The sequence below is a fragment of the Mytilus galloprovincialis genome, chromosome 1 (genome assembly GCF_965363235.1).
Source record: "Mytilus galloprovincialis chromosome 1, xbMytGall1.hap1.1, whole genome shotgun sequence".
Lineage (NCBI taxonomy): Eukaryota > Metazoa > Mollusca > Bivalvia > Mytilida > Mytilidae > Mytilus > Mytilus galloprovincialis.
Window position 1 is genome coordinate 20811779 of NC_134838.1, and position 21134 is coordinate 20832912.

At 32.4% G+C, this 21134-nt stretch overlaps 1 protein-coding gene across 1 annotated transcript in view; it reads left to right on the top strand.

Moving 5' to 3' along the window:
* The first annotated feature begins 835 nt into the window (after positions 1–835).
* LOC143068741 (protein Wnt-16-like) overlaps positions 836–21134 on the top strand; it is a 30800-nt gene continuing 10501 nt past the window's right edge. Inside the window, exons 1-2 of the mRNA XM_076243013.1 lie at positions 836–1069; positions 5262–5497. Of these exons, the coding sequence (XP_076099128.1) occupies positions 975–1069; positions 5262–5497 (331 nt within the window). The 5' untranslated portion in view covers positions 836–974. The remainder of the gene's footprint in view (positions 1070–5261; positions 5498–21134) is intronic.

Consider the following 21134-nt stretch of genomic DNA (forward strand, 5'->3'; position numbering starts at 1 on the left):
TATCTTACTAATTTAGTAACAACAGTTCACGTAGTTAGCACAACATTTTTATAAGCATGACGAAATTCTGCTAAAGCTATTATTAGAGGTTATTATTGTATATTTTTTGCGTTTTCTTTTCTTCTAAATTTCATCGTTAATCTTGGTTCATTGAGAGACATGGTTCCTGAAACTGGCATTTATTCTTGAAACTTGTAGAAGAGGTTAAAAATAACAATCGTTTTGAAACTTGCTGACTGAACTAGTTATGAAATTTACAAGTAAATGACAACAAAATATTCAAAAATCAAGAAAGTAAAAACGGTAAAATATGTAATGATAAATGTTTACAAATATGTACATCTGTCATCAATATGTAATTTCTGACATGTGACACTTTAGTTTTATTTGTTGTCATTTCGTTTTTATGTTTATCCACAAGAATAGCAATAAGTTAGTTTTGTCATAATTTCAAACATATTATTTCAACATATGCGTCACAAATCATTAATTCACATTATTCCCTTTATTTCGTATTTACTTTACCCCCAATATTGATTTTTATTTGAATATTTTGTTTATTTGTTACATTCCAGTATTTGTTAACACAGCCGGGTATTTTTATATTGATACTAAAACCTTTTTCAACTACAATAAAGCAGAGAAATAAGAAAAGTAACAACTAATTTACAAATATTCATTCATAACTAACGAAATAAATTTAAAATATATTTAACGTATGTCTTTGATGTCACGAGGTACGTGTTATCTGACCAATCAAATTCGTTGATTTATCAGGTTCATTCACTGAAATACCTAGAAGACTATCCAATGAACTTGTCAATAAAGCGATAAAAAGCAAATGAATAATATAACACTTTACAACGCGTTTGTTGTAAAGATCATCATTTGTCGTTTAGATCCTCATCCAAATGAATTTAAATTTGACTCACCTGGATTTTTCTCCAGCGCAAAACTTTTTCAACACCTAAAAAATGGATTTTAATATTTTGTGTAGTGATAAAACTTGGATTAAACTATTTTTTCTTGTCTGGATTTTTGCCTCATCTTTTACAAACGGGAATTGGATGTGAGTATAATTTTATAAGTTTAAAAAAAATAACTAACAAGCTATTAATCATATTTGATGCGACATTTTTATTCTGATGTCAAGAGTCGAATTTTTATTTGTGATAAAATTTGTTACGTAACTCTGATGCCCAATTTATCAGTATTCTTGGCTATCTTCGTCTGTATCTTATAGTTTGAATTTTGTTGAACTATATCTATGAAAAGATATTTAGTAAGATTTAAAATTGAGTACTCTGTTTAGATATTTATACCAGAGACAAACACAGTATTTGTATATATTAAATGTTTGATGTATCCGCATGGGTATTTCTAATTGTAGGTGTAACTTGAACAGCTTTCTAAAATTAATGATAAAACTTTCTTTTCAAGACTTGCTACCATCAAGTAAAATACATATGTATTAATGATATTTTTTGTTATGCTCCGTTAGACCTAGGAATATTATATGTTAATATATCATATCCCAGACTAGATCATTAGCTTACATCATTACAATTAATAATGTAATTTTTAGTTCACTTGAACATCTGTAGTAAATGACTCTTACTTTTCAAGAAAATCACATATTCATGCAGTTATCTGCAATAAATTCAAGTACTCCTTTGTTATTCCACATCATAACGTGCAAATAAATAAAATTTATATTCCTTATATCACTTTTGTTAAAACTATAATGGGATATATGATAAATTGTGATGAATGTAATTTCTAAAAAAATTAGAATATTTTCAAATATTTAACATTTGTCACGACAGGTGTGCTATTACAAAACATTAGTGCCCTTACAAACATCAAAGGTGTAACCGGTACGATAATTTGTTTGTTACCTGTATGTTAGGTAGATCTTAATGTCCCTTTTATTGTTTTACCTGTTCATAAAACAGCAACAAATTTGTATCAATTTCTTCGATGACAATAGAATCAAAGAAATCAATTTTCATTATCACATCTGAAATATTAATGCCATAAAGCAACATCGAGAACATGTTTAAAACCTGTTTTACAACCCCCTCTCTCTTTTTTTCTCTCTATCTCTTTGGGTCTTCAAAAAAGATATAAGTATTGTACGTATAAGCAATGTGAAAAGTCACTAAGTAAAACATACCTTTTTAGGTATGTATTTTTGTTAAGAATAGAACCTATATTTTCATGTTTAAAATGGAACAAAAGATTCGTTTTGATCTTGTATTATATGTTTTATAATGAATTCACGTGATTAATGTTGGTGGTGTGTTATATTTGTTTTTAAAACTTTCAGGAATATTTTTCTACATGTATCTAAATTTAAGACTAAAATGTTTGGTATGTCATGATAATAAAAAGCTCTACTTTCTAATGAATTAGTTTCGATCCTATGTTGTATTGTATGTTTGATTCGGTTATAATGCGTATCTCTCCTTATTCATTATATACCACACCACATGAAAGTTTACCCAGCCTTTTCTAGCCACTAGAAAGTATAATAAATGCAGAATTTATCATCAGAATTGTAAGTTTTTTGTGATTTACTGTTTTAAATCTGATTTGAGTTACGCGGCAAATGAACTGTGAGTAATTAATCAGTCGATAGCTTTGAAATACTTGTAATAAAAGAGGTGCGAGCACGTAATAAATAAAGAATTTTATGGAATCAGATTAGCATAAAATGTATTAAATATTCAAATTTACCAACTATTGATAATTTTGAAATTCAATGAAGAGTTTTGACACTAAATCTTTGGAATTTGTAGAAATCACTAGTTTAGCATTCTCTTTTTGCTTTTAATATTTTGATTTAAAACCGAATGATTCACCAAATGATTTGTGTAGTTTTGGTGTTTTAATTCCAAAAAAAGCGATTCAAAAGTAACAGCTTTTTTTTTTAAGTAAACGATGTGTAACATTAACAGAAACCGAAAATGAAACACTAATAGTCTAATTATTTCTTATCTAATTATTTCTTAAATCTTTATGCTTGAACTACTACGAATATAGATTCATAGATATTTTCGATAAATACCATTACTTTTGATATTGACTCTAAAATTGTTATAAATACGTAAATTACAACATTACTTATGAATCGTGTTATGCCTTTAAGACATTACGAGGCTCGTATCCCGATCTCTTCTAATACATTATATTAGCACGTGTGCTTAAAATATCGAAAATGTTGTATGTTACACATTAGTCTCATATCAAAAGACGTTCTCAGTTCTGCTTATGGCAAAGACATTTTTAGGTTTCAGTTTTGCCTTTTAACCTCATTTCTAAGACCACTTTCATTATGCAACATACATATGTATTAAAGAAGATATATTTTCCCATTCCGTGTTACATATTCAATTTGATACATGTGTAACTTATTGTTTATCTATGTATTCATTAATTTATTTAATTTTCTTTTATTTTTACTTGTCTGCCTGTTGGCATCTATGATGGCGCCTTTGGAGTCCATAACTCACTTATTTTCTATAGACATGATGTATAACATCTCTCTGGTTTATCGCTTAAAATTGTATGATACCTCACTGACACATTAGGTACACAAATAGTAATATTGTTATAGGGTTTTAGAATGAATATAAATATAATTTTTAGGTAATATGGTCAACCCTATATATTTGTCTGTCCATCTTTGTCCTCTGGTCTCTGGTTAATAGTTGTCTCATTGGCAAAAATACCAAATCTCACCCATGATCATAATAATGTTGCTGTTAATTTCATTTAAATTATCTAATGTTGATCGTTATAGTTTTGATTCTACAAAGATAATTAACATAATAACCAGAAAAAATTCTAACTATAAAAAGATAGTTAACAGAAGACCGCAAAACCTCATAAAATATTTAGAAATGTGTTATCCAATAATTGTCATTTATTTGTCTCCAAAGTTCTATATATGTTGACATATTGTGTAAAGCATCCACTCTACGTGTTGACACATTATTATGTACAAATGATATATCTATTTAGTACACAATTCTGACAACCCCTCATTAGTCTTTACATCTTCCTTACCCCAGTGAAAATTATCTCTTCAAATTCTCAGTTATTGCTTTAGTCAACCAAACAGTTAAAATACTTTAAATTATACGCAGACGACAATGTATAAGATGAATCCACTTAAGATGTCGTTCTTTTGTGACTTATTGTTAAATTGTCTGATTTATTAGTTAATTGTAAGAATTCCATGACTCTACTTGTTTGAACGATTAAATATATATATACATTTGATGTGTGTTTGGACTATCAGTGTTGTCATCGTACATGTACTTTACTGCCATATTCGAGGCCATATTAGCATAATCCTATTGTACCCTGATTGAAGTGAAATATAACGTCATGAACGGCCAGATTTGTCCGCATTTGTAGATGGAACCGCTAATCCCTTTCAGATTAACAGTTACGACAATTGTTTATGCCACAAAATAATGAAGATAAATAAATATGCATGGATCTATATCCAAAACTTTTTCGAAAAAAAAATCGAGCGGTTTTGAAGTGTGGAACATCTGATTTCTCGACATTAAATCGCCACTTCACTTAATTGGACAAAGTTTTTGGAGAAAACAACCCACAGGCTTATGCTTCCGGGCGGTCGCTTTCTGTTGTCTTCGAAATATTTTTTTTCAATCGACAGTTTTTTTTTATCTTGAATTAATTCTAACTAAAGGAGAAAAAAATGTTTAAAACAGAAATATATGTCGACATGATATGAAAAAAATTGACTACTACTATTCCTTAATAGGAAAAGAACAAAATTCCGCTGAGCTTCTGCTTTGCTCAACTAAAGTTTCCGATTTCAAAATCGATTAGGACGATGTTTTCCAGTCTTTATTGCATATTTGCATATTGTTCGTAGTGACCAGTGCAAAATTTAGGTAAAAAATTTAGATGAAAATTAGGTGAAGATTTGATTGAAATACGTATGATTATCATTTTTTGGAATCAAACGGTAGAAAAGCATGTTTACCCTATTTATAAACTTTTGTTAGACTAGATGTACCATTTGTGAAAAGAACATATTTTTTAAAGCGGGACAGGATAATTATTCTGCCTAACAATAGGTCACCTACCGAAAAAATGAAGAGATATGTCCATGGTTCTAATGTGATACCTTCCAAGCACGTGTATAGTCGGACCAACTTCCCCATTCTTACCATCAATCATTGTCTTAAGAAATTGGTGATTATTTTTACATTTTACAGGTATCTCGGAATGTCATCAGTGGCAGTAGACACACAACAAACTGAAAAATGTAACACAGTTCCTGGACTTGTTTTAGAACAATTAGATTTATGTCAAAGAAATCCTGAATCTCTGCTGTGTGTTAGTGAAGGAGCTAGGCAAGCTATTCACGAATGTCAAAACCAGTTTAAATTTGAACGCTGGAACTGTACAACAAGCCAAAATTACAGCGTGTTTGGTCCCATAATGACAAAAGGTATGTATGTCTTTTTCGTTTTTCATTCTACAAATTATATTTGTGAAATTTAGGATAATTAACGATGGAAAATAATCATAGAGAGGACAACATAAAACATCCTATGAAGAACTCGTTGTTATATCATTTGGACAAGAGCTAGATCGTCTTAAAGAGGGGGAATTGAAGTGAACTATTAAAGAATGTTAACTAAATAAAAAAAAAAATATGGTCCAAAGCACACGTGGTAAACAATCATATACCATATATAAACTGGTAAAACCTAAACGAATATCAGACCAATGGTCTTTGTTACTGATATGATGCGGATATAACTAAGGTTCAAATAAATCGTACGATTTCTGTGGTTGCAATGCCTCAATCGGTTTCCATCTTCGTTATTTCAAGACAAAGATCTGTAAAATGAACGTATTTTTAGTTGTTTTTCCAATTGTTTTTTCATGTGAGTGTTTGTCTGAGTTTTCTTATAGTACATTCTCCTTTAAATACTCGTACCCTTTAAATTTTTCTATTACTGTTTATCATATTTTGCAGTTTCGTAAAGGTTGTGACCTCAATTATGTACACTTTTCATATGCTAAAGATGAGAAGATATGGATAATTCGAAAGAGTTCCGATCAAATATTGACGTCTTCTTCTTCAGATGTTTTACGCCACTTTATAGATTTCAGACAGAGATTGCTATGTTATATAACTCAATAATTTTAATGAATCATTCAAATATAAATTGTCAATTTTCTACGAAATATGTTACAATTCGACAGAGATCACTTAACAAATAAGTGATTTGTAAATACATGTATTTAGATCATTATTGCCAAAATTTGAGACGTTTAATAAAAGTCCGACAAGCTAAATATCATATTTTACATCTGTCAAGGCCAAACTAAAGGTAGTATATAATTTATCTTTTATGAGGCCAAACAATCAAGCCCATATTTTGTTGTGCTCTATATAAAAAAAAATATTTAGATTTCACTATGCAGTGGGAATATATTCCGTGTGACTTTGCTAAGCTGAAATATTCCATATCTGATGTGATAACGCTGTCGCAGGCCAGACAAACTATTCTAGATTGAAAGACCAATAGACAAATATCAAATTGTTTTCATTTCTCTCTAACGAAGCAAAACCAAAATATGATGAAATAATAAATATTACATATTTTTCTTTGCTGATACCAAAGCAAATCATTCGACACTTCGCTCTTCTAATGCAAAAAACAGATCTTTTCAAGAGTTTTGCCAAGAAAAAAACCAACGATTCCATATTATACCATTCCTAAATCACTTTATTGAATATCATATCCTGGGATATTCACCATTTACTCTCTTGTGATATTCATCAATTACTCTCCTGAGATATTCACCATTTACTCTACTGCGATACTCACCATTTACTCTACTGCGATACTCACCATTTACTCTTATTCAATATTCACCAATTATACTCTCCTGTCATGATATTCACCAATTACTCTCCTCAGTCATGATATATACTCTCCTGAGATATTCACTATTTACTATCATTCGATATTCACCAATTACTCTCATTCGATTTTTATACGCCCGTCAAAATTTTGACGGGACGTATTATGTACACAAATGTCCAGTGTCCGTCCGTCTGTCTGTGTGTCTGTCTGTCTGTGTGTGTCTGTCTGTCTGTCTGTCTGTCTGTCTGTGTGTGTGTGTGTCTGTCTGTCTGTCTGTCTGTCTGTCTGTCTGTCTGTCTGTCTGTCTGTCTGTCTGTCTGTCTGTCCGTCTGTCTGTCTGTCCGCCTGTCTGTCCGTCTGTCTGTCCGCCTGTCCGTCTGTCTGTCCGGCGTAAACATGTCGCACCATAACTTGAGAATGACTAATCCAAATTTCATGAAACTTAATATAGTTGTTTCTTATGATAGTCAAATGATCTGTATACTTTTTGGGGAAAATAAGATTAAAACTTTTTGAGTTACGGCACTTTGTAACTAAAACAGGGGTGTGTTTTTTTTTTCACATGTCGCACCATATCTCAAAAACGATTCTTGATTATGGCTTAAAACTTTAAACACTTCTTAGTTATGTTAATCTTAATATCTGTATACTTTTTGGTGATGATTCAAAATTTAATTTTTGAGTTGAGTATTTTGTAAAAAAGGGGGAGGGGGTTTTTACATGTCGCGCCATATCTCAAAAACCATTTATGATTATTGCTTAAAACTTTACACATGTCTTTGTTATATTAATCTAAAGAACTGTATACTTTTTGGTGATGATTCAAAATTTCATTTTTGAGTTATTGAGTATTTTGTAAAAAAGGGGGAGGGTTTGTTTACATGTTGTGCCGTATCTCAAAAACAATTTATGATTTTTGCTTAAAACTTTACACACGTCTTTGTTATATTAATCTAAAGATCTGTATACTTTTTGGTGATGATTCAATTTTTTTTTTTTTTTTTAGTTCTTGAGTATTTTGTATAACAGGGGAGGTTTGTTTTTTTACATGTCACGCCGTATCTCAAAAATAATTTATGATTATTGCTTAAAACTTTCCACACTTCTTTGTTATTTTAATCAAAAGATCTGTATTCTTTTTGGTTTTGATTCAAAATTTTAATTTAATGATATTTAGTTAAAAAAAAACAGGGTGGGGGGTTTCACATGTCCCGCCTTGTCTCAAAAACAATATATGGTTATAGCTTTAAACTTTCTCAGAAACTATTTATGATTATTGCATAAAACTTCCACACAAGACGTCGGGCGTATCATGCGCTCATGGCGCAGCTGTTTATTACCAATTACTTTCCTCAGATATGGGCCAATTATTCTTCTGAGATATTCACCATTTACTCTCCTGCAATATTCACCAATAACTCTCCTGTTATGATATCCACCAATTACTCTCCTCCGATATGCGGCAATTATTATCCTGAGCCATGATATACACCATTTACTTTCCTGTTATATTCATCGTTTACTCTCATTCGATATTCAACAATTACTCTCCTGAGATATTCACCATTTACTTTCCTGTGATATGCACCAATTACCTCTCCTGGAATTATCACCATTTACTCTCCTGTTATGATATCCACCAATTACTCTCCTCCGATATGCGGCAATTATTATCCTGAGCCATGATATACACCATTTACTCTCCTGTTAAATTCATCGTTTACTCTCATTCGATATTCACCAATAACTCTCCTGGGATATTCACCAACTATTCTCCTGAGATATTCACCATTTCCTCTCCTGTGATATTCACCAATTACTCTCCTCAGATATGCGCCAATTATTCTCCAGAAATATTCACCATTTACTCTCCTGTGATATTCACCAGATTTATTTACTCTTATGTGATATTCGCCAGCTGTGATATTCACCATATATTTGTTTCTCTCCTGTGATATTCACCATATTTGTTTCTCTCTTGTGATATTCACCATATTTGTTTCTATCCTGTGATATTCACCGTTGAACTCAAATCAGGTAAAGCGAAATCAGAACTTACTCCACAAGGATGACACCAAGTTTAATTGAAAAAGATAAGAAACACACATTTAAAATTTTACTTTACTATATATTAAGGCCAAACAAAAAAACTGCGTGCTCCTGGATTAGATACTCTAAATTTGAAACATTCAGTCAAAATCGAACTTTTATCTGTCACATCTTTGAAGCTTTTTTTTTTTTTAAATTCTCAAAATCTCAAATATAAAAAAATGTAAGACACGGGCGGAATACAAATACACTAATTTCTTGGATTGAGATGCTGCTCTGTTTATTTAGAAACTAGAATGGAAAAATCAATTGTAAGTACATGTACACTGAATTGCACCATATTAGTAAAAGTATATAAAAAATTAAGAAATAAATGTTACATATAAGAATATTAAACGAGTAATCATTGAGTTTTTTTTAATGCTTTTGATATTTAGGTCTATTTAAAAAATAAGATTTATTCTGGTAAACACTTCCAAATCAGAAATCCTAAGTTCTTAAATGCTTAAAAGTTACTATATATAAAATTCTTTCGTGACTTACAAAGGTTGAGATTTTGTATAAGAAGACACATTTAATGGAAACCACGGAAGATAATCTTCCTTATAGTGACTAATGCATTTAAACGTTCAACAAGACAAACAGCCAGATTTAAGCATATCTTCTTGTATACACTAGACTTTCTAAATGCGCTATATCTTACAACACTGTAATCATATCATTCTAAATATTCAAACCTTTCCTCTAGTTTTCACGTAAATCTTACTACATCGTCATACTCTTCTTTGATGTCTAGAAATCTACCATTTATCAGTAAGAAAAAACGAAAACAGCTTGACTAATTTGTTAGCCTGGTAGATTAGAAATTCATAAAATGTTCTGACGGGTCTGTCACGTGGGTCACCAGGGTTATGTACCTGTATTTTCCACGGAGAAAGGTGACAAATAACTTTTGTATAAAAGTTAAAAAGCAAAGATTGATTTATTGAAACTTCCAGTGTATGGGTACTGTGCTTAGATAATATTAGGCGTGTTACTATTGAGTAAATAATTTTCAATACCATAAGAAAATTTCACATAATGAATTCTCGTAGATTTTTATTGGTTCTGATGGCCAGAATTGGCCAGATTTTGGTCGTCTGACCAATGCGATAATTTCATTTGGTTACCATTATCAAATTATCACTATACCAAAAGAAAAGGTCTGATTTAATCTGGAACTTATTGTGAAAGAATTTTTTGTTTTACAGTCGGATTTGGTTTTGGACTGTTAGTGTCTTTACATAGTCAGATTCAATGAGGTTGACCCTATGGTTTTACTTTAATACATTTGATATCTATGCTTTTCAATACGTTTGGTCCCAATCTGACTAGAAAGGTTCTAGCAGAAACATATAATTGTGTGCATGCAACACATGTTGAACTAGTAATGTGTCGGTACCGTTGATGGGCGACGTTAAAGTTTTTTGACATATAAAGTGTTTTCGTCTGATTTTGTTTATAAATTAGCAGTGCTTTTTCATGTTCTGACATAGTGTGTTCGTCTGATTTGGTTATTTACTTGCAATTCCATGTCATAGTCCGACATAGTGTGTTCGTCTGATTTGGTTATTTACTTGCAATTCCATGTCATAGTCCGACATAGTGTGTTCGTCTGATTTGGTTATTTACTTGCAATTCCATGTGATCGTCCGACATCGTGTGTTCGTCAGATTTGGTTATCTACTTGCAATTCCATGTGATCGTCCGACAAAGTGTGTTCGTCTGATTTGGTTATTTACTTGCAATTTCATGTCATAGTCCGACATAGTGTGGTCGTCTGAATAGGTTATTTACTTGCAATTTCATGTCATAGTCCGACATAGTGTGTTCGTCTTATTTGGTTATTTACTTGCAATTCCATGTGATCATCCGACATAGTGTGTTCGTCTTATTTGGTTATTTACTTGCAATTCCATGTGATCGTTCGACATAGTGTGCTCGTCATATTCTGTTAATTGATAGCCGTGATTTTTTATTAACAAATCCATTTATATCATGTACATCAACAAATCAAAGGTTATCTGATAGCAACATTTGGTTGGACGATAATGCAATGACAAATTTACTCCCAAACAAAATCTGAGTGGTATTTCATTTTGTGTTGAAACAGGTTTGGTGAAGTATACCCACAACTCCCGTTTTCTTATGAGAAGGTAGAATTTTGGTATAGCTCCATTGAGCAATTGTGGGGGGGGGGGGGGGGGGGGGGTAAGATGGCTAATTTAATCATCGGAACCAATGTTCAAATAATCAGTACTGCCGCCTAGCCATTTCTTTTTGTTGAATTGCTAATCAGAACTGAATACTTATAGATGGAAATCATATCTGATCAAATAAATTCTATACAACTTGGATGTTTTCGGAATTTTCTTGCACAAATTAGCCGGGCCAGTCCATATAAATGATACATTTGTATAAATAAAAAAAAACTGTAATGTCAAAAGAAATACGAAAGATACCAAAGGAATACTTTCAAAGGAGTACTTTAAACTCATAAATCGAAAACAAACTAACAATGACGGCAAAAACAAAACGACGAAAAGACGAACAAAAGTGCATAAAACTGAGAAACATGAACCCAACCAAAAACCAAAAAAGATCTCATATGCTCTTGAAAGGGTGAGCAGATCATGCTTCATTTGTGGCACCCGTCGTGTTGCTCATATAAACATAATCCCGTGTAATAAATCTAATTATGTGGGTCACATTCAAGGAAAAGAGGACGGGGACGACAATTGGAACATATCCGTCGTCATCTGTGAAACATATATTCCATAACGGTCAACCAACTCGTATATGACTTCGGTCAAATTTTGAAGGTGTGATTGGAAAATAGTTGTCAGTTATACATCTTGAACCTTTCGTCTAAATACCAAAGTGTTCTAAGGTTTAATGTTGCTAGTCTTCATGTTTTTATTTTTATAAAAACCATCAGTTTCCCTTATCAAACGTATACCCACTTTGACAGCATAATTTAAAAAATTTAATCACTTCCTCTTGTTTCCGATGACGTATTTTATTCTTCACATTGGTTCTTTCAAAATGTATTGTGATCAGCGTCTGATTCCAATCTACAAATCTGAAACGCATTACATTAAAAGTTATATCTTACTTGCAATAAATGCAAATTCGGGATTTTTTCCCCTCTTATTGTCACACAGAATGTATTGACTACAACCATCTGTTTGATTTTTATTTACAGGTAAAATTAGTCATTCAAATTACCATTCATTCATTAGAATTCTAAACATGCAGAACTGCAATTCTAGCTGTAAACCATTGTCATTTTATGTAAATAATAGAATCACAACAACTCGTGTAATTTACTGGGGTTACGTCCTGCACTGCCATACCGCCCCGTGGGTGACACATCGCCCCATGGGTCAGGACTTACTCTGCCACATCGCCCTGTGGGTAACGTCTTGCACTGCCACATAGCACCGTGGGTGATCGTCTGAAACTTACCTGTTTTTGAGAGCATTTCTCATTATATAATCATAAATTTCATGTATAATGATCAATGCTTTGTTCATTTTTTTTATATAGACATATAAGAGCTAAAACAAGTACGAACAGAAACTGATGTACAATTGTCGGCTTTGTTTGACTATTTGCGAGTAAAATCATATAGAATAAGCGGTGATTTCAAGAAGTCTTAGCATATGATTTTCTTTTATGAAAATAAGAAAATGTGGTATAATTTCCAAAGAGGAAACTCTCAATCAGAGACCAATTGACGTTATTTGCGATGTTCTCTTATGATTTATAGAATATATAAACAGCTATTTTCATAATACGTTCATAGTTAAGTCATAAGAGTTTTCTTACATGTATAATGACAAAACATTCTTTGAAGTGTAAGACGTTACGCACGGTATTGCGTCGCAAGACGTAACATGTATAATTGACAAATTTGACGCCATAAACTAACTTTCACATTTTGTTATCAAGAGCGGAGTACCTACTCGGTCGACTTTTATCAAAATACCATAAGCTGAAGAAATGTTTCACAATTTATCATGTATAAGGCAATTAATTACGTAAGGATCGTTTTTATTTTCTGATCTGCGATTAGATGAAAACAAATGCAAATTTTTCCAATTTTATTTTGGATAGAAAACATAGCAACCTTTAAAAAAAATCTTGCTTCCGGAGGGACACATGAGAAGATAAATTTAGCCTGAACATTTTTTTGACAAATTGACATAAAAATTTATGGTATTTATTTCATTAAAATGGGTCATATAATAATTTAGCAATATTTCTTTTTATAATGATTTTAGTTGAAATGATTTTTTTTTGTTGAACCCACTTTTGTCCAATATCTGTATGTGTCTGTGTCTTAGTTTTCCGACTAGTATTTCTCTATCTTTTTAGCACTGATGGTTTCATTTTACAAATACGTATTTATATAGTTGTTTAAAATTTATAAGACCATTGAAACTCGGATTCTAATCGGTTTCTAATCTATAAAGTTGTTTTAGATTTGCGTGAAAACTTTTGTCCATAAGAAATTATCCCTCGGCCCATCCCCCCTTTTCCCGTGTGCCGGTCTATAAAGGGTTTATTCCTTATGTGTGTATGTTTTTCTAATCTGAGTGTTATTTTGATTCAGAAGACCATTTTGGAATGAACATTTCCCGGCATCATTTTAGCTGCCTAAACAGTTCGTAACTAGTGTGTATTTGTATAAAAGACGCCACTGTGCAGTAACGTCAAAATGACACCATTGGACATAATGGCTAGACATAGGGAATGCTTTCCGAAAAAAAATGTAAGGTCATAATGTTTGTGAAAACACCCGACTCATTTAGCCATTTGTATGAACTTATAGTTTGTATCTTATAAATATGTTAGTTTTGTATTATAAATGCACATTTAGTATTTATACAACATGTTTCACCTAAGGAATGGACAAAAATAACGTTTGGACATTGTGGCTAGACATTCGATTTTTAAAAATTCTGCTTCAAGAAAAAGTTTTTTTTTACATTTGAAACATTGAAAATGTTTATCTTTTTCTGAACTTTCTATTGAGTATAGTTTTAATATGATTTTATTATTTTATAGGGATAATAATAAAACTGAAATTTTGATAAACTTTCCTCAAAACTCATTAAGACAGGTTTCTCTTCTGAATATTTCGTTGAAGGCTTGCTTCAAATTTCAGCCAATACCAAAAAACGGGTATGATGTTATAATATAAATCTAGTAGGGAGCTGATATACTAAATTTCGCAGATTTTATGTGCAAAATTACAACGGAACATAGAGAAATGCATTTGATTTAATCTGAAATGTTGCGCCGGACATGCAATTTTTAACGCAAAAGTAAGATTTGTGACTTCAATAAAATAAATATATGGTGCAAAAATTTATAGAATTAAGTTAAAATAAGAAAAACATGTCCTGGCCTTTCTGTAGATATATGGATGTTGGTGATTTTATTTCTTTATAGGCAAATGGTTGCTGTTCTAAAATCATATAATAACGTAATTTTAATCCGAACGCATTACCGTGCGTAACGTCTAAGCATGCTATTACGCTTTCATCATTTTCGTTTGACTCCAATTTTAACGTCTTGTGAAGAAAAAGACATAACTACAGCGATTAGATATGAATTGTTTCAGAAGTATCAGCATATATGAGACCGGGTTAATTAACTTTGACCTCCGCTGTAATTATCATTTGTTGATTAGAGAAAAACACTTATCCTTCGTTTTTTGTTTCTGAAATGTCTGTTGAACTCATCATGCAGCATAAAAGCATGCTATTAAAACAAGCCATGCGGTTAGAACCATTCTGCAGTAGGCTATAATCTGCAAATTAAAAGTCATATTATTGTGCACATATTGTATTTGTACCGAAAAGTTCTTCTGATGAAAGATCAAAGACGACGTAAAATTGAAGATTAAATGTATGATTACCAATCATATTGGGTCTTAAATCATATTTATTAAACATAAATGCTTTCGTTATTTAATAATCTATGTTCGTTTACCGAAATTTATGAGAAAATCGGAAAACCACATTTTTATTATTATTGGACGCAGCAGGGCATAGTTTGTCTTTTAGTTTTCTAATTGAAAGCTGTTCAAGTTGTATGAAATTCAGTATTGCATGTCGATTTGCTAAAAAGGATATTTTCCTTGTTTATGTTTATATTTTATAATTTTGACATTACACTTCTTGTGTGAACAGAGAGAGTTAAAACAAGAGCGGATAAAGAAAATTAGATGACATTTTGTACTTTTAGTTCATCTCAGAATAATACTTTGATTTTTGTTTGAACTTATCTCAATTCTACCAAACCGTATATTAAACAATTGTGACTTGGGACAGATACACAATTTTTTGGCAAGTTTAAAGTAGTTGTGGGAGTTTTCGATATTGCACTTGTATTATTACGATCAGAGGTTAAAAGAATTACATCGTTAAAACGCAGAACAAAAACACTTGTATATAAGTGCAAATTGTAATATTATGAAAACAAACTGAAGGTACTGTTTTTTAAAGATGAAATTGCATCTAATATCGGTTGTTGACTTGTAATTTATAATATATTTCATACAACACCCATAGTAGATCTGTGCACACAAATCAATCGTTAACGATGATATAATATTTTCTTTATTTCAAAAGTTTAAAAGCGATTCAATCCCCTCCTCCCCGTTTCCTCCAAATTGGAGAAGAAATAAGATTTGAAGATTTAAAAAAATGGTGTTCTGGTTATTAGATCGATTAAGTCACGGTTTGCTTACCGTCAAGTGACAAACATTCAGGACGAGATCAAGTAAAGATAGGATCTTCAAAGAGAAGCGATAGGTATGAAGAGCCGGAAATATCGAAAGCCACGGGGAATAAGGTATACATTTTGGATCGACCGGGTAGAAATTCGTATTGCATCAGACTTCCTACCGACCCCTCAATAAGTTAATGCATGAAGAGCCTGCATGTGACTGGTAACTTTACTCTTTGTCAATGAGTTAAATTACCATAAAGAAAATCAAGCGAAGAGATAATTTTGTTTTGAGGTTTACGGTTTGTTCCTTCAAACCCATTAAGTATAAGCTTTAGTGTTGAAAAATCATTTTTTGTAATCGATTTCTTTTCCTCCCATTTTTTAAATGAAATGTGCACGAAATTTGTCTCTTTTGGAGCCCAATGGAATCTTGTAAATACTAATTATGAACTGAAGTTTTTATATGTATCTATCACAAAGGGGGCAGGTGTTTAATGTACATATTTATTACGCATTTGTTCTTTTTATTATCTCATACAATAACTTGTACGAGATGGTGAAATCGGTTCTGAATTATGAAAATACATTTACTATGCAATATTACTTTTGGTTTGCTTTATGTTTAGTGTTGTTCATCTTGCTCTTTGACGAGGGTCCAGTCCTTTCTTCTTTGATTTAGACATCAAACCCCGTAGGTATTGTCTTGCTTTTGTCCAGTGTCAAACTAGTTTTTTGCCATTCATCTATGACTTTTGACGATGGTCCAAAAATATTTAACTTTATAGAAATAAATTATCACACAATTATTTTCAAGCTTTATTCATCTTTGCCTTTTTGTATACAAATTTTAGAGAACACGTATACGTTGTAGGAAGAACAAATTACATTGAAGAGACCAATGAATCAAATATCAAACTCAAATATTTTACTATTTATAAAAAATACCAAGTTGTTGCTTTTTCAGAGGCATATCAAGTGAAGTTGATATACGAGTCCTGTAATCTTTTAAAACGTGAACATACGTAATTCCAAATTAAACTTTTTTTTCGGTGGGTATAATACCTATGATTTAGACTTGAATGATACACATTCTGGCTATCAAGATAAGATAATTTTAGGTAATAAAAGTTTATTTATTGATCAGTGTTATAAGAGGTAACCTTGTATCCAGTCAATAAGATTTGCTCGTCAATTACCCTTGACTATTGTTACTATTAGACTGATCATAGGGACTTATCTCCCCTTACTTGTCTGATGAAGTACCTATACAACTACATAGTCAATATTGACTCAGCAGATACCAACAAGTAATAGTGATAACATACAGGAACTTAGAGATATATTGTACGACAAAACTAGGCAGGGTCTGGTGGTCGGACATAAACAAAACATTTTCTCATCAAACAGCTTATGGTATGACGCGTGGGATGTGAACTCAAAAAAGTTCAAAAAGACATTGGATTAAAAATAGCTTTAGCGGATATACAAATTTTTTTATTTAACATTTTATTGTATCAACCAGCTTTTTGTTTTTACTAACCAATCATGAATCTATTCACATTGTTCAACACATATTTGCAAACGAGAACTCTTGCAATCAAAATTGCCCATGTGGATCAATTGGACAAACAATAATGGTCTTGCAAATAAAAGTAGATGACAACATGTTTGACATTTCACGTTCTTGCCAATAAATCTAGTTGACAGAATGCCAGGCAGTTCATTGTATTGCCAATGAAACTAGATGACAGCTTGTAAAACAATTTTACAGAAGGCAAGGTCATTCACGGCCTTCCCAATGAAACTATATGACAGACAGTAAGACATCCTTACAGACTGCAAGTTCATTCACGGCCTTCCCAATGGAACTAGTTGATAACATACAAGACAAGTCAAAGACTTGCTAATTAGATAGATGACATTATGTAAGACAATTCTTCGTATTGCCAATTAAACTAAATGGCAGCTTGGAAGACAATATAATATCTTGAAGATAAAACGATACTGGTTGACAGCGAGCAAGCCAATTTTCTCCCTTGCCAATAAAACTAGTTTACAGTATCACGGCCTTGCTTATAAAACAAGATGACAGCATGCAGGACAATCCATGCTAATTAAACAGAGTGACCTTTTGTAGCCGACTATACGGTATGTTTTTTTCTTGTTGTTGAAGGCCGTACGGTTGCCTATTATTTCTTAAATTCACTTTATTCGAACTTTAGTGAATACTAAGTAGTTGTCTCATTGGCAATCATAACACCTCTCCTTATTTTTATATCTACAGCATGTAAGATAATACTTATGCCCGCGTCACACTGTCCCGATTTTTATATACGATGGACACCCGAATGCGAAAATTGTAAGTTCGTACGAAGTTGGTCCCGATCTCGTTAAAATACCCAAAAGTGACCGAAGCAAGTACGATGAATAACGAAGTCTATACGAGGGTGCCGAAAGTATATACGATAGCAAAAGATGGACATACGAAGGTTAACCGAAGACGGTATTTAAGCTTCATATCTCAGCCGAAGCCTACAAGATGGATCACGAAGGCTACACGATGGTTTACGATGATGGCGCGATGGCCATACGATGTCTAAAAGACGTCGTGTACAGCTTACGATGCATTTAAATTATATGCCGAAGGCATCACGCGTTTTAAATTGTTTGATCAATATTGAATATACATTATATTGTACATTTAATTTTTGGTTTAATCATAAGACGGAAGACCGTGGGTATTTCCAGTTACTGAATAATTTGGTTGATTTCTAAAAAAATAGTTTATGTATCAAATATGCGTATTTAATTTACCATTTTCTGCATGTGTCATATACAAATATAGTGTCCATATTTGTCCCCAATATGTTACATACGAGGGGATGCCACGCTCGGCATTGCCTTGTTTGAACTGTTAAATGTTTGCACTAGTCTGAATAATCACCCATAATTATGCCCATGTTTACTGATCTATCTTAAAGGTAAGGTAATGGGTTCGTTGATCCCTTTTATTCAAAAAGAGCTCTTTCCAGGAGAATATCATAATAATATAGACTAAAGGAAGGATGTGGGGAAAGCAACAAATGCGGCAAAATATGACATATAGAAAACAAAATGTTTATGGAGTAAACATTCGTGTGACAACAACTCAGACGATACATAAAAAATCAGAATAATGAAGAAAAAGTTGGTTTCCCTATATACGTGTACCTGCAGTGTTGGTATACGAGGCGCGTTTATGATTTTCATTATGTTATTTGATATGAAAAATTGACAAAAAATAATAATTTATTTGTAAAAGTAAATCCTGAGCCTGTAATACCTGCTCTTCTTGTTCCATTTGAATTAATAGAAACAACGCTGTCGCCTTTCTTGTTCTCATAGAATCATATGATATGAGCTCCATGTTTTGTGAACGTCTTTCTTAACTGTCGTATTAAACTGACCAGTACATATCGCGCAGGGCACTTTAAATGTATTTAAGCGCGAAAATTAACTTACATTTAGCTGGATTAATTGCCGTCGTAGTTCCATCTTGTCACCTTCGTACTTTTATTCGATGGCATCACGACGGGACTACGAGGTCTTCACGAAGTCGTGTTGCCATCGTAAGACCTTCGGGTAGCTTCGTGATTCATTCGTGTAGACATCGTAATGTCAAAACTGTCCGATGGAAACGATGGAAACACGAATGCAATACGATGTTCAAAGGTGCATTCCTGGTGACATTACGATGGTGAGGATGGTGATACGAACTCAATACGAACCCTCAACATCGGACGCACCTTCGGGGATTTTTTAACATGTTAAAAAATTTAGAACCCTTCCCGAAGTTGTCCCCGAAGGCTAGAAAAAGTGGCCGATGGTTCTACGATGGTTAAAGATGGCACTACGAATAGTCCGATCTGGATACGATCAGTCCCGATTTTGAAAATTTCCATAATCGTGTTGCCATCGGCGTAAAAATCGGGACAGTGTGACGCGGGCATTAATATAAGGCCTTGCAATAAAACTAGTTGACAGCTTGCAAGATAATTCACGGCCTTATAATAAAACTAGTTTCGACAACATCGTGTTGGTAAAGAAACTATTTTCGTCCATGTGGCATTAGTATGAAAGATATTTTCTTAAACCTCACAACGTTTAAACAACCGGATCTCCAGATTTTTTGCAAGACAGTGTATTTGAAAAAACAATGCTGGGATGAAAAAAACATTTCAATTTGTAAACAAATCGTAGAACGAACGATAAAGCAGCCGAGAACAAAATATAAGTAATAAATATTGTCTAAAATAAGAGCATTGGGCGACTTAAAAAGAATCCCAGTGCTGGTAGATTTTATGTGTCGATGAAACGGCGTAGAAAGCCAGCATACATTTGTAGTTGTCTAATTTGATGTTATTTTTGGAAGGTTGGCCTCATACGGGTATAGAATGACGTTTTGCTAAAAAGGAACACGATGATTTTGTTTGATCCTGTTGTATCCCAGGGGTTTATAACTATCTGGCTATAAAATATACGCAATTAATTCAGTGCATTACCATTACCATCCAAATATAATTGAATTTTCAAATGATAAAATCATCCAGTGAAAGTGTTTTATAATTATGTATTCAACAATAAAGTCAATTTTAAGGTAAAAATGAATGAAGAGGAAGCCTGGACTTAAAAAGTAAATGCCAATCGCTGTGAGAACGGATCTAGCTTTAAATAGACTTTGAAGTTTATACTGGTATATTTGTACATTACTGTATTTGTATATATAAGATCAAAAGAACTGACAGGTATTAAATTTATTCAAAATCACTCCCCGTCTGTGTACATAATTGTAGCAAATAATGTTGACCTGTCGCTCTTCAAATATACTTAATTCAATAAGGACCACAAAGTATGCGCCTTCTCAACTTTTCTGCATAGGAAAATGCAAATTTAAAACACCAGATCTTATGCATTGAGCGCGAGTTTAAATCATTTTCATACGAATATGAATTTAAACAAAAAGATAAAAGCGATTAACATTTCATATTAAACTAAAAAGGTTTGTTCAATCACGAGAAAACGTTTAACCCGGATAAGAATTTAGTTTCCAAACGTTTTCGCACATGAAAGCTTGAAAGGAATTAACTCAAACGCCCTGAGTACAAAATGGATGCTTCAAGAAAGCACAAAACTATATATATATATATATACGACTTCGAAGTCACGTGTACATAGGACAGCAACAAATTGCCCGTGAGAATAAACACGAATGAGCAACTCGTATAGGTTTCGTTTACGCATAACGAAGCAATAGTAATCACTATAGTGGCCAGTTCTCGATTGATAATATCAGTGTACTTGTACTCGACTGTAGTAATATACATGTAACTGTGA